The sequence below is a fragment of the Oncorhynchus mykiss genome, chromosome 22 (genome assembly GCF_057628025.1).
Source record: "Oncorhynchus mykiss isolate SJ-2025 chromosome 22, ASM5762802v1, whole genome shotgun sequence".
In the NCBI taxonomy this organism is placed as follows: Eukaryota; Metazoa; Chordata; class Actinopteri; order Salmoniformes; family Salmonidae; genus Oncorhynchus; species Oncorhynchus mykiss.
In genome coordinates, this window is record NC_143043.1 from 2,894,288 (window position 1) to 2,918,363 (window position 24,076).

The 24,076-nt window shown below is 41.3% G+C and overlaps 2 protein-coding genes across 2 annotated transcripts; both read right to left on the reverse strand.

Annotated features, from left to right (window-relative positions):
• Nucleotides 1-7,994: 7,994 nt before the first annotated feature.
• cln5 (CLN5 lysosomal BMP synthase) lies at nt 7,995-17,720 on the reverse strand. Its single transcript, XM_021578610.3, has 4 exons — nt 17,525-17,720; nt 17,086-17,260; nt 14,620-14,845; nt 7,995-14,001 (listed from the first exon to the last, which is right to left on the reverse strand). The coding sequence occupies exons 1-4, from the start codon at nt 17,626-17,628 to the stop codon at nt 13,514-13,516; spliced, it is 993 nt and encodes a 330-aa protein (XP_021434285.2). The 5' UTR covers nt 17,629-17,720; the 3' UTR covers nt 7,995-13,513.
• A 2,087-nt stretch (nt 17,721-19,807) lies between these two features.
• On the reverse strand, nt 19,808-23,688 carry acod1 (aconitate decarboxylase 1). Its single transcript, XM_021578609.3, has 5 exons — nt 23,518-23,688; nt 23,140-23,301; nt 22,595-22,684; nt 21,490-21,689; nt 19,808-21,195 (listed from the first exon to the last, which is right to left on the reverse strand). Exons 1-5 carry the CDS (start codon nt 23,539-23,541, stop codon nt 20,232-20,234), a joined length of 1,440 nt encoding a protein of 479 aa, XP_021434284.3. The 5' UTR covers nt 23,542-23,688; the 3' UTR covers nt 19,808-20,231.
• Between the last annotated feature and the right edge of the window lie 388 nt (nt 23,689-24,076).

Consider the following 24,076-nt stretch of genomic DNA (forward strand, 5'->3'; position numbering starts at 1 on the left):
ATAGGCACTTTAGTATTGCCAGTGTAACAGTACAGCTTCCGTCCCTCTCCTCGCCCCTACCTGGGCTCGAACCAGCAACACAACGACAACAGCCACCCTCGAAGCAGCGTTACCCATGCAGAGCAAGGGGAACAACCACTCCAAGTCTCAGAGCGAGTGACGTTTGAAACGCTATTAGCGTGCACCCCGCTAACTAGCTAGCCATTTCACATCGGTTACACCAGCCTAATCTCTGGAGTTGATAGGCTTGAAGTCATAAACAGCGCAATGAAGAGCTGCTGGCAAAACGCACGAAAGTGCTGTTTGAATGAATGCTTATGAGCCTGCTGCTGCCTACTATCGCTCAGTCAGACTGCTCTATCATATCATAGATGTAATTATAACATAACACACAAATACAAGTCTTTGGTCATTAATATGGTCGAATCCGGAAACTATCATTTCGAAAACAAGACGTTTATTCTTTCAGTGAAATACGGAACCGTTCCTTATTTTATCTAACGGATGGCATCCATAAGTCTAAATATTCCTGTTACATTGCACAACCTTCAATGTTATGTCATAATTACGTACAATTCTGGGAAATTAGGCATCCCAAACTGTTGCATATACACTGACTCTGCATGCAATGAACGCAAGAGAAGTGACACAATTTCACCTGGTTAATATTGCCTGCTAACCTGGATTTCTTTGAGCTAAATATGCAGGTTTCAAAATATATACTTCTGTGTATTGATTTTAAGAAACGCATTGATGTTTATGGTTAGGTACACATTGGAGCAACGACAGTCCTTTTTCACAAATACGCACCGCATCGATTATATGCAACGCAGGACACGCTAGATAAACGAGTAATATCATCAACCATGTGTAGTTAACTAGTGATTATGATTGATTGTTTTTTATAAGATAAGTTTAATGTTAGCTAGCAACTTACCTTGGCTTACTGCATTCGCGTAACAGGCAGGCTCCTCGTGGAGTGCAATGTAATCAGGTGGTTAGAGCGTTGGACTAGTTAACTGTAAGGCTGCAAGATTGACAAGGTAAAAATCAGTCGTTCTGCCCCTGAACAAAGCAGTTAACCCACCGTTCCTAGGCCGTCATTGAAAATAAGGTGTTCTTAACTGACTTGCCTAGTTCAATAAAGATTAAATAAATGTGTTAATATATTTTTTTTTTAATTGGCCAAATCGGTGTAAAAAAAATACATTGTTATGAAAACTTGAAATCGGCCCCGATTAATCGGTCGACCTCTAGTTGTAAGCACTTTAAATGTATACCAAAATTATAAAGAGTTGGCCTACTAGTTGGTAGAAAGTGACTGGTTGGAAGAATGAAGCCTGTTGATTTAGTGGGTTGTAACATTTCCTAGATATCAGTTGTTGGACTATTTGGTTTTTTTTTGTCACCATGCCCCAACATAAGTAATTTATTTTCATACAGAAAACAAAACGTGTTGCCACAAGTTCATCATGGAATGTCTCCTTTTGCTAACATTTTCTTATTTGAACCGTACAGATCGCAAAGCATTCCCCCCCCCCCCAAATTTGAGGTTTAGGGTTCTGGTGTGATATGTACCTACCATTACAATTTTATCAAGCAATACATGGGAAATAAATAAATATAGTTTAAAAAGGTAACATTACACATATACAAAAATGTGTAAATATGGATATTTATAATTGTAGAAATAAAATAACTTTGTTAGAAGTGTTTGTAGTGAGATAAGAGGGTTGGGCAGATTGAGAGCACCATGGTCTGGTGATCCATCTGTTTTGATGTAGCTAGCGAGAGTGATTCAGGTGCACATTTTAGTTTTTGAATGTGATCACACAAGCGTGGATTCATGATTTAATTGGTATTTTCTGCTATTTGTTTTAGATTTTAATCCTTGGCTTTGTTATGGATGCCTGTCCCTCCATTCAACTTGCTGTCTAGCGTGAGTGATTGCATCATACCGAGAGTTTTTATGACATAACCTTAAAGAGTACAGTATACGCAATACAGTACCATTATTGACTGTTTACCATTTACTATTCAGTATGAGATAAGGAAGTCCCAATGTGTGTCTATAAAAAATGCTGTTTGTTTGATATGAACATAACTTATTTCTCCTGTCAGGGTTTTATAGTTTCCTTAAAAACCAATGGATCATGTATTGTACAGTTGAAGTCGGAAGTTTAATACACAGGTTGGAGTCATTAAAACTCGTTTTTCAACCACCCCATACATTTCTTGTTAAGAAACTATAGTTTTGGCTAGTCAGTTAGGACATCTACTTTGTGCATGACACAAGTAATTTTTCCAACAATTGTTTACACACCTTATTTCACTGTATCAGAATTCCAGTGGGTCAGAAGTTTACATACACTAAGTTGACTGTGCTTTTAAACAGCTTGGAAAATTCCAGAAAATGTCATGGCTTTAGAAGCTTCTGATAGGCTAACTGCACATAGTGACAAAGATGATACTTTTTTGAGAAATTACCTCTGGTCTGATGAAACAAAAATAGAACTGTTTGGCCATAATGACCATTATGTTTGGAGGAAAAAGGGGGAGGCTTGCAAGCCGAAGAACACCATCCCAACCGTGAAGCACGAGGGTGGCAGCATCATGTTGTGGAGGTGCTTTGCTACAGGAGGGACTCGTGCACTTCACAAAATAGATGGCGTTATGAGGCAGGAAAATTACGTGGATATCTCAAGACATCAGTCGGGAAGTTTATAATTTAAAGCTTGGTCGTAAATGGTTCTTCCAAATGGACAATGACCCCAAGCATACCCCCAAAGTTTTCCAAAGTTGTGGAAAAATGGCTTAAGGACAACAAAGTCAAGGTATTGGAGTAGCCATCACAAAGCCCTGACCTCAATCCTATAGTAAATGTGTGGGCAGAACTGAAAAGGCCTGTGCGAGCAAGGAGGCCTACAAACCTGACTAAGTTACACCAGCTCTGTCAGGAGGATTGGGCCAAAATTCACCCAACTTACTGTGGGAAGCTTGTGGAAGACTACACAAAACGTTTGACCCGAGTTAAACAATTTAAAAGGCAAAGCTAGCAAATACTAATTGAGTGTATGCAAACTTTTGACCCACTAGAAATGTGATGAAAGAAATAAAAGCTGAAATAAATCACTCTACTATTGTTCTGACATTTCACATTCTTAAAATAAAATGGTGATCCTAACTGACCTAAGGCAGGGAATTTTTACTAGGATTAAATGTCAGGAATTGTGAAACTGAGTTTAAATGTATTTAGCTAAGGTGTATGTAAACTTTGACTTCAACTGTATATGCGAGAGTACGATGGTTTCCATGTAATTTATTAAATGGTTTGTTCTATGATATTATGGGTCAGTTTTACAGGCACAGATTAAGCAGATTTTTTTTGTTGCATGCTTTGTAGTCCAGGACTAGTTTTAATCTCTGTCTGAGAAAGCATCCCCCAATGTGTACAGTTAGTTGAATGCAGAGCATCAAAGGGTTTTGGTGTAAACTCTCTCAGAAGGGTCTGGTAGCACGAGTCATGATTTTAAATGGATACTTGGCAATGAAGCCACTTATCAACTTCCCCACTAGCTAACGCTAGTTAGCAACTTTCTGCAGAGACACAAATATGGTATCCGCAAGTTCATCTTGACCCTGGGGAGGTATACTGATAAAAAATATAAATGCAACAATTTCAAAGATTTTACTGAGTTAATTTAAGGAAATCAGTCAATAGAAAGACATTCATTAGGCCCGAATCTATGGATTTCACATGACGAGGCAGGGGTGGTTACATGTGGGCTGCGGTTGTGAGGCCAGTTGGACGTACTGCCAAATTCTCTAAATCAATGTTGTAGGCGGCTTATGATCTAGAAATGAACATGAAATGATCTAGCAACAGCTCTGGTGGACATTCCTAATCAGCATGCCAATTGCACACTCCCTCAACTTGAGACATCTGTGGCATTGTGTTGTCACAAACGGCACATTTTAGAGTGACCCTTTATTGTCCACAGCATACGGTGCACCTGTGTAATGATCATGCTGTTTAATCAGCTTCTTGATATGCCACACCTGTCAGGTGGATGGATTATTTTGGCAAAGGAGAAAAGCTCACTAACAGGATGGAAACACATTTGAGAGAAATAAGCTTTTTGTGAGTATGGAACATGTTCTGGGATTTTTTTGTTTCAGCTCATGAAACATGCGACCAACACTTGCGTTTATATTTTTTTTCAGTGGAGATAAAGGGCTTCATTGCTAAAATATTTAAACTCATTACTCTGTATAGACATCTTTTCCTTCATACATTTGCTCTAGAACCTTTGTCTAACCATACAATAAACGACATCAACTAAAACACATTGCATTATTTGTGTAGGAAGTTACTGGAAGTTAATACGTTCTAGTACAGGTTGAGGAGAAACTAATATGGCACAATGCACATTACTAGCATTGGCTTCTTAGATCACTGAAGGCAATAATGTTGATTATTTGCACACAATTAGCAGCATCGATAATGGGTCTATAGCAACATATCTTCAGGTTAAAGTATTTACAGAAGAGAATGTCACTGCAACTGTTTATTGTATACAATATACTATGGTTTCCTTGTTTGACCATTTGCCTCATGCAGCGCAACATCTCCTTCGCATAGAGTTGATCTGGCTGTTGATTGTGTCCTGTTGTCCCAATCCTCTTGTGCATTGGCGGGAACTAGAACATGCTGTCGTACACGCCAATCCAGAGCATCCCAAACAGGTTCAATGGGTGACATGTTTGAGTATGTAGACCATTGAAGAACTGAAACATTTTCAGCTTCCAGGAATTGTGTACAGATCCTTGAGACATGGGGCTGTGCATTATCCTGCTGAAACATGAGGTGATGGAGGAGGATGAATGGCACGACAATGGGCTTCAGGATCTCATCACGGTATCTCTGTGCATTCAAATTTCCATTGATAAAATGCAATTGTGTTCATTGTCTGCAGCTCATGCTTGCCCATACCATAACCCCACCATGGGACACACTGTTCACAATGTTGACATCAGCAAACCGCTTACCCACACAACGCCAAACAAGCTGTCATACTCAACATGTACTGCACTGGCACAAACGACTGATGATTGGCTGAAAGAAATTGATAAGATGGTGGGAGCTGTACTGTTAGATATCAGTGCAGGTTTTGATATTATTGACCATAACCTGTTAACATTTGGCCATGGTTTACCCCCACAAAAGTATGGACACCCATTCAAGTTAGTGGATGTGTCTATTTCAGCCGCACCTGTTACTGACATATGTATACAGTTGAAGTGGGAAGTTTACATACACTTATGTTGGAGGCATTAAAACTAGCTTTTCAACCACCACAAATGTATTGTTAACAAACTATAGTTTTGGCAAGTCTGTTAGGACATCTACTTTGTGCATGACACAAGTCATTTTTCCAACAAATGTTTACAGGCAGATTATTTCACTTATAATTCACTGTATCACATTTCCAGTGGGTCAGAAGTTTACAAACACTAAGTTGACTGCTTTTAAACAGCTTGGAAAATTCCAGAAAATGTAATGGCTTTAGAAGCTAATTGACATCATTTGAGTCAATTGGAGGTGTACCTGTGGTACTTGACATCATGGGAAAATCAAAAGAAATCAGCCAAGACCTCAGAAAATAAATTGTAGACCACAACTGCACATGGGGACAAAGATTGTACTTTTTGGAGAAATGTCCTCTGGTCTGATGAAACAAAAATATAATTGTTTGGCCATAATGACCATCGTTATGTTTGGAGAAAAAAGGGGGACGCTTGCAAGCCAAAGAACACCATCCCAACCGTGAAGCACGGGGGTGGGGCGGATGAATCAGCATTAGTTGGGTAACATAGATAATTAAGATGTTAGTCAGGAAGTTAAAGCTTTGGTCTTGAATGGGTTAGTGGGTATTCCAAATGGACAATAACCCCAAGCATACTTCTAAAGTTGTGGCAAAATGGCTTAAGGACAAGATGTTGGAGTGGCCATCACAAAGCCCTGACCTCAATCCCATAGAAAATTTGTGGGCAGAACTGAAAAAGCGTGTGCGAGCAAGGTCTACAAACCTGACTCGGTTACACCAGCTCTGTGAAGGGTGAATTTTGGCCATTCTTCAACTTATTGTGGGAAGCTTGTGGAAGGCTACCCGAAACATTTGACCCAAGTTAAACATTTTAAAAGGCAATGCTACCAAATAGTAATTGAGTGTATGTAAACTTCTGACCCACTGGGAATGTGATGAAAGAAATAAATCACTCTCTACTATTATTCTGACATTTCACATTCTTAAAATAAAGTGGTGATCCTAACTAACCCAAGACAAGGATTTTTTACTAGGATTAAATGTAGGGAATTGTGAAACATTTGGCTAAGGTGTATGTAAACTTCCGACTTCAACTGTATCTGTCTAATAGAACTCAAAGGGTTTTCTTTAAAGTCAAACATGTTAAGTGTGGTGTACCGCAGGACAGCTTTCTCTCTTTTTACCAATGACCTGCCACTGGCATTAAACAAAGCATGTGTGTCCATGTTTGCTGGTGAGTCAAACATATACGCATCAGCAACCGAAGTCACTGAAATCCTTAACAAAGAGTTGGTCTGTTTTGGAATGGGTGGCCAGTAATAAACTTGTCCTGAACATCTCTAAAACTAAGAGCATTGTATTTGGTACAAATCATTCCTTAAGTTCTAGACCTCAGCTGAATCTGGTAATGAATGGTGTGGCTGTTGAACAAGTTGAAGAGACTAAATTACTTGGTGTTACCTTAGATTGTAAACTGTCATGGTTGTAAAGATGGGGAGAGGTCTGGCCATAATAAAGAGATGCTCTGCTTTTTTTGACACCACTCGCCAGCGGTAGTGGCTGACACTGCCTGTCACCAACACTTTTGTTGCAGCAACCTTAAAGAAGGGTGTAAACCATCTGACCCAGATGTTTTTTTGGGGTTAAGTTTCAAGAGCTCCTTTAGCACCTTGGACTCAGTGACCACCGGGGAAACGCTGTAGGAGCATCGGGGCTAGTCGCATTAGAAAGGGTGGGAGATGAGGAAATGTTGGACGGGAAAGTTAGGATCAGCGGAGTCAAACAAGAATCCTGACTTGTGGAAGTGGTGATTAAAGAGCTCAGCCATGTGCTTCTTGTCAGTAACAACCACATCAAGCTATACCAATTTACAGAGGCCAGTTCATGGAGGAAGGCTTGCTCTTTAAAGTTTATGACAAATCAGGACAGGTTGTTTCACTGAGCAGCCATTACAAACACAGGCTGTAAAACAGTGATCACTAAGGTAATTACAGAAAACACCAGACTGATACCCATCAGGATTATTTGTGAGGGTAACATCGAGGAGAGTAGCCTTATCTGGGTGTTTGGAGTCATACCTTGTGGAATCGGTGATAATCAGAGATTTAGGGAGTCCTATTGCTTTAGGACTTGGTCAGGTGGTTTAAGCATGTCCCAGTTTAGGTCACTTAGCGTAAAAGGCCAGGAGAGAGCTTAGGGCAGGTAGGGTACAGGCCGGTGCTGATGGCACCAGGCAGTCAACAAAGAGCTATTTAAAAGTGTAATGCTTAAAACCAGCATATCAAATTGTTTGGTGACAGACTTGGTGGAGCCAACCGAGCACTGAAGGTGATCCTTGGTAAAGATTGCCACTCCCCCACTTTTGGAAGATCTGGCTTGCTGAAAAAGTTTATCAGTATTCAAAACACTCTTAACCACATCTCAGTAATGTAATGATCAACACATCTGGATTGAAGCTGTGAACCCACACTTTCAATTCATCCATTTTAGGTAATAAGCTTCTAGTTTTAACATGCAGAAAACCCAGGCTTTTACGAGAGCAGAAATCAGTGAAACATATCAGAGCACAAGTCAGAATTGGGGCTAGCAACAGTAGATGGGTATACATTCACATTTCCAGACATCATCTACAGTAATACAAATCAAGGCACGACAGAGGACAGGGAGAACTCTGCAGTGTTGATTTATGACATTAGATGGCAACAGGATCCTATTATACAGCAATTATCAGGTAACATGAATACAATGCGGTTAGAATAGGATGTGAGGCCAAAAGTCAGTGCAGCCAATAGAGAGTCAGAGTCCCGAGTGTGGGAACAAACAGTGTGTCCCACGGTAGGGTAAACAAGAATGTTCCTAGTTAACAAAGCATGCAGGAGTCATGAGGCAAAAAGCAAAATGAACAAGAAAAAAAATATTCACATGCGGCTAGCCACTGTAAATTCAGAGTCACTCGCCCCAACAGTGCCTGTGTGCTGGAGGCGAGCGAAAGCAGACGGTGAAACAGGTGCCTTTGATACAGTTGAAGTCGGAAGTTTACATACTCCTTAGCCAAATAAATTTAAACTCAGTTTTTCACAATTCCTGACATTTAATCCTAGTAAGAATTCCCTGTTTTAGATCAGTTAGGATCACCATTTTATTTTAAGAATGTGAAATGTCAGAATAATAGTAGCAAGAATGATTTATTTCAGCTTTTATTTCTTTCATCACATTCCCAGTGGGTCAGAAGTTTACATGCACTCAATTAGTATTTGGTAGCATTGGCTTTAAATTGTTTAACTTGGGTCAAATGTTTCAGGTAGACTTCCACAAGCAATTGGGTGAATTTTGGCCCATTCCTCCTGACAGAGCTGGTGTAACCAAGTCAGGTTTGTAGGCCTCCTTGCTCGCACACACTTTTTCAGTTCAATTCCCACAGATTTTCTATGGGATTGAGGTCAGGGCTTTGTGATGGCCACGCCAATGCCTCGACTTTGTTGTCCTTAAGCCATTTTGCAACAACTTTGAAAGTATGCTTGGGGCCATTGTCCATTTGGAAGACCCATTTACGACCAAGCTTTAACTTCCAGACTAATGTCTTGAGATGTTGCTTCAATATATCCACATAATTTTCCTTCGTCATGATGCCATCTATTTTGTGAAGTGCACCAGTCCCTCCTGCAGCAAAGCACCCCCTCAACATGATGCTGCCACCCCCGTGCTTCACGGTTGGGATGGTGTTCTTCTGCTTGCAAGCCTTCCCCTTTTCCCTCCAAACATAACGATGGTCTTTATGGCCAAACAGTTCTATTTTTGTTTCATCAGACCAGAGGACATTTCTCCAAAAAGTACGATCTTTGTCTCCATGTTTAGTTGCAAACCGTAGTCTGTCTTTTTTATGGCGGTTTTGGAGCAGTGGCTTCTTCCTTGCTGACCGGCCTTTCAGGTTGTGGATATACAGTGGGGCAAAAAAGTATTTAGTCAGCCACCAATTGTTCAAGTTCTCCCACTTAAAAAGACGAGGCCTGTAATTTTCATCATAGGTACACTTCAACTATGACAGACAAAATAAGAAAAAAATCCAGAAAATCACATTGTAGGATTTTTAATGAATTTATTTGCAAATTATGGTAGAAAATAAGTATTTGGTCACCTACAAACAAGCAAGATTTCTGGCTCTCACAGACCTGTAACTTCTTTAAGAGGCTCCTCTGTCCTCCACTCATTACCTGTATTAATGGCACCTGTTTGAACTTGTTATCAGTATAAAAGACACCTGTCCACAACCTCAAACAGTCACACTCCACTATGGCAAAGACCAAAGGGCTGTCAAAGGACACCAGAAACAAAATTGTAGACCTGCACCAGGCTGGGAAGACTGACTCTGCAATAGGTAAGCAGCTTGGTTTGAAGAAATCAACTGTGGGAGCAATTATTAGGAAATGGAAGACATACAAGACCACTAATAATCTCCCTCGATCTGGGGCTCCACGCAAGATCTCACCCCGTGGGGTCAAAATGATCACAAGAACGGTGAGCAAAAATCCCAGAACCACACGGGGGGACCTAGTGAATGACCTGCAGAGAGCTGGGACCAAAGTAACAAAGCCTACCATCAGCAAGGGCATTGAAGATGAAACGTGGCTGGGTCTTTCAGCATGACAATAATCCCAAACACACCGCCCGGGCAACGAAGGAGTGGCTTCGTAAGAAGCATTTCAAGGTCTTGGAGTGGTCTAGCCAGTCTCCAGATCTCAACCCCATAGAAAATCTTCGGAGGGAGTTGAAAGTCCGTGTTGCCCAGCAACAGCCCCAAAACATCACTGCTCTAAAGGAGATCTGCATGGAAGAATGGGCCAAAATACCAGCAACAGTGTGTGAAAACCTACAGAAAACGTTTGACCTCTGTCATTGCCAACAAAGGGTATATAACAAAGTATTGAGAAACTTTTGTTATTGGCCAAATACTTATTTTCCACCATAATTTGCAAATAAATTCATTAAAAATCCTACAATGTGATTTTCTGGATTTTTTTTCTTCTCATTTTGTCTGTCATAGTTGAAGTGTACCTATTATGAAAATTACAGGCCTCTCATCTTTTTAAGTGGGAGAACTTGCACAATTGGTGGCTGACTAAATACTTTTTTGCCCCACTGTAGATACTTTTGTACCCGTTTCCTCCAGCATCTTCACAAGGTCCTTTGCTGCTGTTCTGGGATTGATTTGCACTTTTCGCACCAAAGTAGTGTTCTGTCTCCTAGAGATGAACAATCTCCTTCCTGAGCGATATGATGGCTGCATGGTCCCATGGTGTTAATACTTGCGTACTATTGTTTGTACAGATGAACATGGTACCTTCAGGCGTTTGGAAATTGCTCCCAAGGATGAACCAGACTTGTGTAGGTCTACAATTTATTTTCTGAGGTCTTGGCTGATTTCTTTTGATTTCCCCATGATGGCAAGCAAAGAGGCAGTTTGAAGGTAGGCCTTGAAATACATCCACAGGTACACCTCCAATTGACTCAAATGATGACAATTAGCCTATCAGAAGCTTCTAAAGCCATGACATCATTTTCTGGAATGTTCCAAGCTTTTAAAGGCACAGTCAACTTAGTGTATGTAAACTTCTGACCCACTGGAATTGTGATACAGTGTAATAATCTGTCTAAAGAATTGTTCGAAAAATGACTTGTGTCATGCACAAAATAGATGTCCTAACGGACTTCCCAAAACGATAGTTTAACAAGAAATTTGTGGAGTGGTTGAAAAACAAGTTTTAATGACTCCAACCTAAGTGTATGTAAACTTCGACTTCAACTGTAAGTATTCAGACCCTTTGACTTTCCACATTTTGTTACGTTACAGCCTTATTCTAAAATGGATTAAATACTTGTTTTTCCCTCAATCTAAACACAATACCCCATAATGACAAAGCGAAAACAGGTTTTTAGAAATGTATTATAAATAAAAACAAATAAAAACATTAAAAAACAAATTCCTTATTCACTTAAGTATTCAGAACCTTTGCTAGGGGACTCGAAATTGAGCTCAGGTGCATCCGGTTTCCATTGATCATCCTTGAGATGTTTCTGCAGCTTGATTGGAGTCCACCTGTGGTAAATTCAATTGCCTGGACATTATTTGTAAGGAAACACACCTGTCTATCTACAAAAAATGTCCCACAGTTGGCAATGCATGTCACAGCAAAAACCAAGCCATGAGGTCAAAGGAATTGTCCGTAGAGCTCCGAGAAAGGATTGTGTCGAGGCACAGATCTGGGGAAGGGTTCAAAACATTTCTGCAGCATTGAAAGACCAAGAACATTGTGGCCTACATCATTCTTAAAGGAATGGGAGAAACTCCCCAAATACAGTTGTGCCAAGCTTGTACTGTGATACCCAAGACGACGAGGCTGTAATCGCTGCCAAAGGTGCTTCAACTAAGTGCTGATTAAAGGGTCTGAATACTTATGCATCTTATTTCAAAATGTATCTTAAAAGACAAGGTTTTTTTGCTTTGTCATTATGCACTATTGCGTGTAGATTTACAGTGCAGCTTACAAGTTCGAACACTGTTTTTATTCTACACCTCGATTAGGCTGAGGTCAATCCTTTTTTGTTAATGTCTTTATTTCTATAGTCTACACTTTCTCATTCTAATTTAACGCTGGTGGGTTTAAGGACGAGTGTGGATTTGTGACAATGACGAGAAGAGCAGCCACTCAGGGGTTTGACAGCACCAACGCAGTTATTCAAACGTTGCCTAAACAAAAACTGTTATGCATCTGCTATTCGTGGGTTAACGCTTGAAATGATTGAATCTAGACCGAAATGTTTTGCATAGTTGACAAGATAGTGTTGCTATGCACAGTCCTGATGAGAATCTCAGGACTGTGCATAGCAACACTATTATCCTGTCAACTACGCAAAACCCTTCTTGCAATGGCCTTTCTCAGCGCATTTTCAACAAACACTCCCATACTGATAAATTGCACTACATTCCAGTCAAATGGAAAGTTAAGAGGCTCAACAACATGACATTGCCACGAGCAGCAGGATGAATTGCAGATGAGCGCAACGCAAGAAAATGCACTCCAAAAATATTTGCGCATGTGCACTTTACACTGCCCCAACATGATAGTCGCAGGGCCAAAACATGTACATTCTTACTTGTTGCTGTTTACTTCGTGCATTGCTGTCTCTACCTAAAAAGATGCAATATGGAATAGTTCTGGATTCCTGCTTACAAGCAAAAACTGAAGCAGGACGTATCAGTGACTCTCTCGATACGGAAGTGGTCAGATGCTACAGGACTGTTTTGTAGCACAAACTGGAATATGTTCCGGGATTCATCCAATGGCATTGAGGAGTATACCACCTCAGTCAACCGCTTCATCAATAAGTGCATCGACGACGTCGTCGCCAGTGACCGTACGTACATATCCCAACCAGAAGCCATGGATTACAGGCAACATCCGCATCGAGCTAAAGAGCGATTGCCATATCAGGCGGTGATGCAACTGCTCGGCATCTGACCGTAAGGCGCTACAAGGAGCTACAGAGGATAGTGCATACAGCCCAGTACAGGACCTATATACTAGGCGCTATCAGAGGAAAGCCCCAAAAATTGTCAGACTCCAGTCACCCAAGTCATAGACTGTTTTCTCTGCTACCGCACGGCAAGAGGTACCAGAGCGCCAAGTCTAGGACCAAAAGGCTCCTTACCAGCTTCTACCCCCAAGCTATAAGACTGCTGAACAAATAATCAAATGACCACCCAGACTATTTACATTGACCCCGACTCCATTTGTTTTGTACACTGCTGCTACTCACGGTTTATCATCTATGCATAGTCACTTCACCCCTACCTCGATGTACAAATTACCTTGACTAACCTGTACCCCCACACATTGACTCAGTACCAGTACCCCTTGTATATAGCCTCGTTGTTATTTTGTGTTACTTATGATTTTTTACTTTAGTTTCTTTGGTAAATATTTTCTTAACTCTTTCTTGAACTGCACTGTTGGTTAAGGGCTTGTAAGTAAGCATTTCACTGTAAGGTCTACAGTTGATCTATTCGGCACATGTGACAAAGTTTAATATGGCAGTTCAATGAATTAACGATAGTCCTTCGATCCATAGCTCCCTCTGAGTGGTAACATTTTTTTCAGTCCCTGAAAAACCAATTACAAATTGTGGCTTTACGGCAAAGGCACTTCCTCATATGTGATCTGCACATATGGAGATTTCATGGGTAAGTGCCAATATTCAAAGTTATAGTACAAGTAGAAGCTCTTCTCCTCTACCACCTTCTGATAAGCCTCCGCGAGACTGAGGACAAAGTCCATGTACGACTGGTGTGGTCGGAAAGGGTGATAGAACTTGCGGATGTCTTCAGCCAGGGTCTTCGCAGAAGGCTCCTTGAAGATAGAATCATCATCCCCCAAGTAGGTCGGCTCCCCACTGTACAGGTAGATCTTAGTGTAGTTGGTCTGGAATCGGCTGGACAGCTTGGCTCGCTGTTGCGTAAGATACCTGTAGGTGCGATGGACGAACTGGGAGCAGTCGTAGGAGTCAAACCACACGGTGGCGTTGGGGCCGGGGTCTGAGCGGACCGTCCACGTCTCATAATAAATCCCAGTCTGGTTGTCGTCCTGGACCCACAAGGCCATCTCGTTGAACTGACCACCTAGAAGGAGAGACCGTAATCGTTATTTATCATACCAGAGGGGAGTTTGGGTTTGCAAAACTAACATGCACAATAAGTAATTCATGCTGCATTCACCTATAATCCATGTGTTCACAATGGGCAACAGGTGTCAAACCTGTGTTTTTCATTAAGCCCTGTAAAGGAGTGTTTTGAACCACAAGCTCACTATAAAAAAACATTTCTAAAGAGATGGCCTCGGTCTGAATGCAACCACAAGCCCTACCCCTTCAGTGATTGCAGATCTAAAGGAATCAATATGTTACACCTAACATTCCAACCCCATTGAGGAGTTATTTGTTGACTTTGTCAAAGTCTGGTCTTCAGCAACGCATAGTAGTGAGGACAGGCAAAGTTATTAAACAAAGTTAAGTGCATCACCCTCATTTTTACATTTAGCAGACACTCAGAGTAATTAGGGTTAATCTCAGGGCACATCGATAGATTTTTCACCTAGTCGACTCGGCGATTAGCTCTTAACCGTTAGGCTACTAGCTCTTTAACCACCAGGCTACCTGCCGATCCTAAAGGATCAACCAGGCTGCCAAAAGACAATACTACCAGATTTCACATTGCCCTTGGCCTGCTCAGTCTTGTTACCTGAGATCTCTCCCACTTTCTCCAAGGTACCATTCTCAGACCAGTGGATGTCATCAATCCCCTCAAAGAAGCATGCAGCTCCCTGGTTGCACCAGAAGGGGTTGTTAGTCTCACGTCTCAGGTGAGGGAAGGTGCAGTTGCCCAGCTGGAAGAGTTCATACCACTCCATGGTGTAGTTTCTCCCCGTTTCAGCACTGCTGAACCCAATGGCATCATGCATGATATGCTAGGAGTGAGAGAATCAAATCAGTTAGAGATTTGTAATGCACCAGGAATCAGTGTGTGTTATACAAAATGTAGTAGCAGACATTTAAATTTACCAGACATGAGAAATTTACTGCATTGGGTGTGTAACCTGATTAGGGCGTCCACCCAACGGTGCCCAGAATGACAGAAATCACATTTAGATGATGGTAATTGGGGCGGCAGGTAGCCTAGTGGTTAGGGCGTTGGACTAGTAACCGAAAGGTTTCAGGGTAATCTCGGGGATTCGATAAGGTAAAAAATCTGTCTTTCTGCCCCTGAACAAGGCAGTTAACCCACTGTTCCCTGGTAGGCTGTCATTGAAAATAAGAATGTGTTCATAACTGACTTCCCTAGTTAAGATTATTTTATCTTTATTTAACAGAACATCAAGTCAGCCAACAAGATGAGTAATGAAAAGCAAAATCACTAGCCTATGCATAGTCGGTGTTTCAAGTTTGGGGAAGCAAATGTTCAACAAACATGCACATTTATAATAAAGCATTCCATGCATCTGCAGAGATATGCGAGATAGCCTACTATTGGTAATGTGATGAGTAGATTGGATAGTCATCATTTAGGCTAACAATAACTCACTGTTTGCAAAAAAGACCATTCAATGCATGGCTGAGGCCTGGGTGGCTGAGCACAGGATAAGCCCATTATATACTACACTTGGTATATGACTGGAGACATCTGCAGAAGATTTTTTTAATAGGACAAATTACAGGGTAGCCTACTCTGACAAAAATATCTTTAAAAACGACATTGTCCATATAATAGGCCTACAAGAAGGGGATACACAAATAGAATGACATCCAACTAAACTGGGGAAGAAAAAGATCGTCCAAAAACAAACTTAAAACGGCACTGACCCAACAATGATGAAGTGTATATGCGCACTCACCGGGGTTATGGCCAATGCTCCCCCCGCTGGTGCCAGTAAGATGTTGTTCGCTCAAATAGGTTGAATTTTTATAACAAAATTACATGAGTATTTTCATTGTCTTCCCGTTACAGTAATAACCATTTGCTTTCCAAACTACTGTGTGTTTTCCTGCGATACAAATTAGAAATATTGCAATATGCCTGGCTGGGCCTCTACTTTTCACTGACAGTTGCAACTCGACATCTGGTATCTGCCCATGCGCAATTGCTGCCTTTCCTTCCGACTATAGGCAATGCGATTTAAAAAAAATCCACAATTATTTATATTTATATATATATATATATATATATATATATATATATATATATATATATATATATATATATTTAAAAAAAATAATAATTATAAGGCTAGGGGAAGCTAATGATCAATCCTTGAAAAATAGTAGCCTATTTTGAATGGTTTCATTTATTTCTGTATAGACAGGAGTAGGCTATAATTTTCGCAATTTACTTAGGGAAAGCTTCCCCTAACCTTATGTACACGCCGCCTATGAGCCGATGTCAATCTACTATCCCCCATAGTAGAAATATTGACCTATTCTATTGGTCAGGTGAAGAAGTCGGATGTGGAGGTCCTGGGCTGGCATGGTTGCACGTTGTGAGGCCGGTTGGACGTACTGCCAAATTCTCTAAAACGACGGAGGCGGCTTATGGTAGCGAAATTAACATTAAATTCTCTGGCAACAGCGCTGGTGGACATTCCTGAAGTCAACGTGCCAAATGAACGCTCCAGCAAACATTATACATCTGTGGCATTGTGTTGTGTGACAAGACTGGACATTTTATAGTGGCCTTTTATTGTCCCCCAGCACAAGGCGCACCTGTGTAATGATCATGCTGTTTAATCAGCTTATTGATACCACACCTGTCAGGTGAGGGGATTATCTTGGCTAAGGAGAAATGCTCACTAACAGGGATGTAAATTAATTTGTGCACAAAATGAGAAATAAGCTTGTTGTGCACATGAAACACTTCTGTGATCTTTTATTTCAACTCATGGGACCAGCACTTCACATGTTGAGTTTATATTTTTGTTAAGTATATTTCCATCAACTGATATGTATCAATGAATAGGCTAAAAAGCATTATTTCGCATTTTCTTTTTTTGTCCTGAACAAATCAGACAATGCCAATTGTATTTATTTGTAAAAAAAATAAAAAAGCGTTTTTACCAGCTAACAGAAACCCTGGTGTGTCACACACACACACACACACACACACACAGTATGACAGCTGTGCAACTTCCCCCAAAAAACGAAACACACTACTTACCATTTTCCCCAGCAATGATCCATATTTAAACTCCCACACTGGAGCTTGCAGTCGAAATACCGAGATGACATCCCAGTTATTCATGTAGGGGATCCGGCCATCCCTGTCGCCGGTGGGGCAGAAGGGGAACATGGCTTCACAGTACGAGTCCGCAGCGGGACGACAATCAAATCGCCTGTCAATGTCAATTACAGTTTGTGACAGAGGGTTGGATTGGTAGCGAGTTAGTGGTTAGAAAATATAGGTCTACACCAAAGATTATTGTAACTAACCCCTTTCACCTGCCTACACTGACAGGTCTTGTAAAAAAACGTTTTCTTAGCTAGACAGGTATCACATGACATGTTGTCGAAGACAGCTCAACTTTGGCTAAACATGGATAGCAGCAGCTGTCTTACTTTTATTAAACCTCTTAGAATTGAACATTTGCCATAACTACCTGTAAGGAATCGGCCATTCTTGCTTTCCATCGTCACCTCGGGAATGTACAATCTCCAAATTGTAAAATAGGACTGAACACGTAAACACCACTGTTGGTCTCATCTCAAGACACTTATTTTAACCGCAGAAGACCAGCAGACGTTTCCCACGTACTTCCGTGTTGCGGGCTTCTTCTTCTTCCTCTTCTTCGACGAGGTTTATCGGCGTTTGGCATTCAATAAATGTTGCATTACCGCCACCTACTAGACTGGAGTATACTTTGCTTGAAAAAAATATAATAAAACATTTATTAATTAACGAATACCCTACCATCTAACCCTACTCTCACTAAAACCCCACAACTCTACTCCACTATGTAAATCTATTTAGTCCTGCCTCAGACAGACAGCCAGAAAACTGAATCTGAATGCATCTGAGAAATTGAATATATGAAACGTTGGTAAACTTGATACACAGAAAATTAATGCAATATCTACCATATTGAAACTAAATATATAAACATTTAATTTTAATATTGAATTCAATTGAAATGTAATTTGAAAACTGAATGCAATATTCAATCAATTCAGTTACAAATGATAATGATGATTCAAATTGTGCATTACAAATAAAAATGTATTTAATTCAAATTCAATATCCTAACAGAGTCAAATGATAAAATTCAATATCCTAACACATATTCAAAATTATAAAATTAAAATACAATTTCTGTTGGCACTGAAATCACTCCATAGACCCATGTGGACAAGAAGAATAAACTTCATGTGCAAGGCCATGCTCCAGGAGATCTTCAACCCATCGGATGGGGCCACAGTGTCTCCTGACCCCTCCTGTCTCAGCCTCCAGTATTTATGCTGCAGTAGTTTGTGTCGGGGGGGGCTAGGGTCAGTTTGTTATATCTGGAGTACTTCTCCTGTCCTATCCGGTGTCCTGTGTGAATTTAAGTATGCTCTCTCTAATTCTCTCTTTCTCTCTTTCTTTCTCTCTCTCGGAGGACCTGAGCCCTAGGACCATGCTTCAGGACTACCTGACATGATGACTCCTTGCTGTCCCCAGTCCACCTGGCCGTGCTGCTGCTCCAGTTTCAACTGTTCTGCCTGTGATTGTTATTATTTGACCATGCTGGTAATTTATTAACATTTGAACATCTTGGCCATGTTCTGTTATAATCTCCACCCGGCACAGCCAGAAGAGGACTGGCCACCCCTCATAGCCTGGTTCCTCTCTAGGTTTCTTCCTAGGTTTTGGCCTTTCTAGGGAGTTTTTCCTAGCCACCGTGCTTCTACACCTGCATTGCTTGCTCTTTGGGGTTTTAGGCTGGTTTTCTGCACAGCACTTTGAGATATCAGCTGATGTCCGAAGGGCTATATAAATACATTTGATTTATTTAACTCATCTTTTTTTGGCTCTGCCCCCTACTTAATCATTTTTGGAAGAACATCTTTGATTGGTATTCAAAGGTATATGAGAGGGTCATTGACCCTGATGCAGCTCTCTTTGGCTGCTCAGAATCTGTTCTAAGATGGTCCTATGAGGAACAACATACTCTGATGTTTGGAATGGTGGCTGCAAAAAATATTATCCTCACAGAATGGAAGTCATCCACTCCCCCTTGCTTCCATAGATAGATAGCATAAATTACTAACACCATTAATTAACTAGGAAAATATTATCCTCACAGAATGGAAGTCATCCACTCCCCCTTGCTTCCGTAGATAGCTAGCATAAATGACTAACACCATTAACTAGGAAAATATTATCCTCACAGAATGGAAGTCATCCACTCCCCCTTGCCCCCTTCCTTCAGTAGATAGCTAGCATAAATTACTAACACCATTAACTAGGGAAATATTATTTTTTTCAGCACTAACTCCTCCAGCAGTTTTGTCAAGGTTTCGAGTCTGTTTCTGGACCGTCTGGACAGAGCCTGACCCATAACGCTTATTGTTGTTGTGACTGTCATTGTTGTGCTATTCTTGTCCCATTTCTTGCTTAAGCAATACTTCAATTCATATGCCTGGCAGCATTTTCTTTGTTATTTTTTTGGTGCTTTTGTTTTGTATTTATTACAAAAGAAAATCCTTTAAAATAAAAGCTCCACAATACTTTTGTGCTAATATTCTATAAGAGGAACAGGAGCTCAATCAGTAGAAAATTTGAGGTGCTGTAACTCAGCTCCAGTGAGCTCCTGCCCAAGTCAAGCACTGTATTGCAGTTGTTATTTGATTTGTTAAGCAAATTATAACTACTGAACTTATTTAGGCTTGACATGACAAATACATTTTTATGATTCATTTTATTCATTTGTACAAATGTATACAATTTTCTTTTCGCTTTGACATTATGAGTTATTTTGTGTAGATCAGTGACAAAAAAATAACAATTATATCCTCCTTTGTAACAACTCCAATGGTCTGCTGTACAGATACAGTCACGCCAAGCATTATAAAATGGAAATGGGCCTCTGAAAAAACAATGAAAGCACCACAAGACCATGTGATGTATAGGCTATATTTAATGTAGGTCTACTTCTTGAATTGTGACCACAAACTAAGTTGCATAAATGGGAGGAAAAAGTGAGATCCGAACACAATGCAGACAGAATGCAGCCAGAGTGCATTTTAACACGAGGTGTGATTGCAATAAATTCAAAGCCTGTGTTGGGGAATGTAATCCTGTCACGGCTGTTCGACGAGGGATTTTGGTTAGCCAAGGTGTTCTCTGAAGAGATGGGTTGTCGGCCTGCTCATCTGCAGATATGATCTCAACACCGTACAGTCCGGGCACTTCTCTATATTCCCTATAATGTCCACAACACTCTCCACAGCTTCTTGGCTAAGCACAGTGGAGGCGTTCGCCTTAAATTTCCCAACTAAGTCCTCCTGACTCAATGGCTTCCTCCAGTGGCCGTAGAAGGTATCACACCTGGCTGTGACACTCTCCCCATGCTCCATCTCTACTGTCACCTCGCAGTACATCTTGTCAAAGCTGGGGTGGTTGTCTTGGGGGTTCTCGACTCTGACCTTGGCCAGGAGCTCCCTCAAGGCCGGCCTGTCTATCTGAGGCCCGCTGAAGGAGTTCACAGACACCTGGTTGTCCAGCAGGGCTGAGCAGGCATTGAACTGAAATGAATGCCTGGCCTGGTGCTCCATGGCCGGGAAGGGGCAGTCAATGTACCTGGAGGGAGGCACTCGGAGCACCACCTTCTGGACCTTACAGAGGTCAGGTTCTCCGGAGGCTCCAAGCTTAGCCCGGGCTTCCAAGGCGGCATCCACCACCCAGTGCATTCCCAGGTGGGCCGGGAAGCGCTTGATGGCCACGTCCTGCTCCTCCAAAACCCATCGAAACCCACCACCACAAACACCATTAGTCCCAGGGAGCTCCGAGGGACTATAGTCTGAGTAGAAGACCCCGAAGCCGGACTCGAGATCCAGGATGGCCTGACTTCCCTCCAGCCCCAGCAGGGCGAGCTTGGCGGCCTCCAGGCCTCTGCGGGCGGCATTGCCAGTGTGGAGGGGTTTGGTCTGGGTAGCTGCATTGGCCATGGGGGCCCCCGCGGAGGATGCAGCGATAGCCAGAGAGTGGACACACTGGGCTGGGGAGAGGGCTAGGAGCTTAGCTGAAGCTGCTGCACTGCCCATCACTCCCACAACAGCAGGAGGGTGGAACCTGGGAGAGAAGAATCCGAAGTTTAGGATTGGGAGAAGATTGGGATTAGAAGCTCACCAGAAACCAGAAATGTGGTATTTTAAATTTGAGTGCAATAGCTAATGTGTGTAAAATACATCCTGTACAATGCATGTACTGTAGATCTCTACTCACAAATCTGATTTGAATAAACACTTGTGACTACAAATATATAGTAATTATATTGGCAGTACAAAACAAACATAATTTGTACAAACAATAAAAACAAATTGCATGCATGCAAATCCACACATTTATATGCATTCTCAGTTATACCTTCTAGGTATATTGTGGGCCTCCTTGGAGAACCTCATGAGTTGCCCCTGCACCTCGATGCCTGCGTTGAAGGCCAGCAGCAGGTCCAGGCCAGATGTCTGGGTGGGCAGAGTCTCTGCCAGGGCCAGGATGGCAGGGAGCACCGCCCCAGAGGGGTGGGTTGCAGGGTGCCACGTATCATCAAAGTCCATAGAGTGCACCTGAGGCGAGGTACATTCAGAGAGGTGAAACGTTAAGATAGAAATAGAATAGAGCTGATAGGATTCCCTATTCTACATGACAGACGTGCATATCTCATACTAAATGTATTTCTGTCTGAATGTTCTGTGACATTGCACCCTCCTGAACAGGCTCCAGAAGTGAACAAAATGTGCTACCACGGTTTGCTCTATTGAACACAACCCAGTTCAGGATTACAGATACTTTTGAGAAACTAGATGATTACTTCTTGGATTACTTATTAAATGCAGATAGGAGCGAGAAAAAAATACATTATGACACTTTTCTGTTTATCAATGACATTCAAGTCAGCCTTTAAAAAGGTTAAGCTTGTTCCAACTGAGCTGATCACAGGTCAGAGACCACTATGATGACACACCAAGTGCATTTGATGGATCCTTTTGGTCTTCTTCTAATGCCTCTTAAGGGGAAAGTAAGGTAACTGAAAATAATCAGATTACGTTACTGAGTTTGGGTAATCCAAAAGTTACGTTATTGATCACAATTTCGGACAGGTTCTGTAAACGGATTACATTTAGAAAGTAACCGACCCAAGTATTAGGTCACTTACAACTTGAGGAAGTGAAACATACAGGGGGAATTGTGATAAAACGGAACACTTCATAAAATGCATTCTCGTATTAATATTAACATCTTATAAATATTAACATTTCAGAGTATAATGCGTCAATCAAATCTCAGTTAAAATGTGAACATAATCTCAACATTTGAATTGTTTTTTCAAAGACAGGTTACATTTACCACAGAGAAAAATAAGGACAAAGGGAAGGATTTGAATAGGAATATAATGAGATTAGGAGGAACATTGAAAGATAAATCACTTGATAAGTATATGGGTTGTATACTGTATGTGAGATTGTCTTACCGCTATGCCGTTGACGAAGGCAGCATACTGGGGTGGCAGTGTCGTCCCTGATCTTCCCCACACACTGCTCTTTTCCACTGATTTGAAGAGCTAGGATCACACACCATCAACAGCATCAGAAACTCTGAGGGTGGACCGATTAGTAACCTGCCTCTAGTCAACCATATAAGTCCCCATTTTAGATTTCATTTTTTGGTCTGTATACCACAATTGTCTATATATCACAAATGTTGAAAAATAACTGGAGGGGCAATGGCATATGGCATATATGGTATGTAGCATATGGCATACATAACTATAAACATGTAAACAATTGAAAATAAAAAGTGTATACAATCAGAAACATATTTTGGTGTAAAAATATGACCATACTGTACAGTATATGCCGAGATTGATATCAAAGTTTACAGGCACGTGCCCATTGTGGCACGTGGCATTTCTGTTTACAAGCAGAAATGCCACAAGCAGAGCCATATACACTGCTGCTTGCCTGTTTCCTGTCTGTTGTGAAGTATAGTACTGTAGTTTACTTATGTATAGTTTACCTGGCTGTACTGGAGAGCCTTGCTGAAGACCGCTGTACTGGTCCCCAAGAGCCCCACTCCCAATGTGTCCAGCATCATCCTCTTACTCCTGTGGATCACAGTATCTGTCAGGTGAACTGCGTTGAGGCTGGAGATGGCCGCACCAAAACTCTCTGTGACACTCTGGAAGAGACAGAGGAGTTTTATCAATGGGGATCAATGGGGACAGCATGGAGCCCTTATAACCATAGTAGCTATTCTCACTGTAGAACCCAAGGGAAGTAACATCCATTTTGTCGATCTAACTACTAGCATGAGATCAACTTTGCAAATATGCCTTTGTCTTGCAGAATCTTGTGCCAAACAAAGTACACTAAAAGTTGTTAGTGTAACACTGACATTATGGGAAACCTTGCGTAGCATTGTGTCGCCTCTACTATCCCCTGTCGCCTTTTGGCTGTGTACATGACCAGGGATCCCTTTTATATCATAAGGCCTTTCTCAATGCTGGTTAACAAACTTTCCAGAATGGCCAAACCAAGGCATGCTTACTGAGGTGGGGTAACCCTCATGACAACCAAAGACAGTTTCTACTTCTACTTGTCTTTTTTGATTGCTAGTACCACATTTCATTCCTTTTATGGTCTTGTCCTAATGTGTTGTATCGTCTATGTGTTTATATTTGAGTATTGTCATGTGCATTGTCCTCAGTTCTTTATGATTGTCATGTCATTTCGCCCCCCCCCCCCCCAAAAAAAAAACCCCCAATCAAACAGGGGATTTACATTTTAATCATTTAGCATATGCTCTCATCCAAGCGACTTAGTTGGTGCATTCTACTAAGGTATGTAAAACAACCACCTATTACAGTCATTGCAAGTGAAAAAAAAACATTTAGAAAAGCTGCTATTATAAAAATGAGTGCTAGAAAGAAAAGATGAGTGTGAGTGGGGGGGGG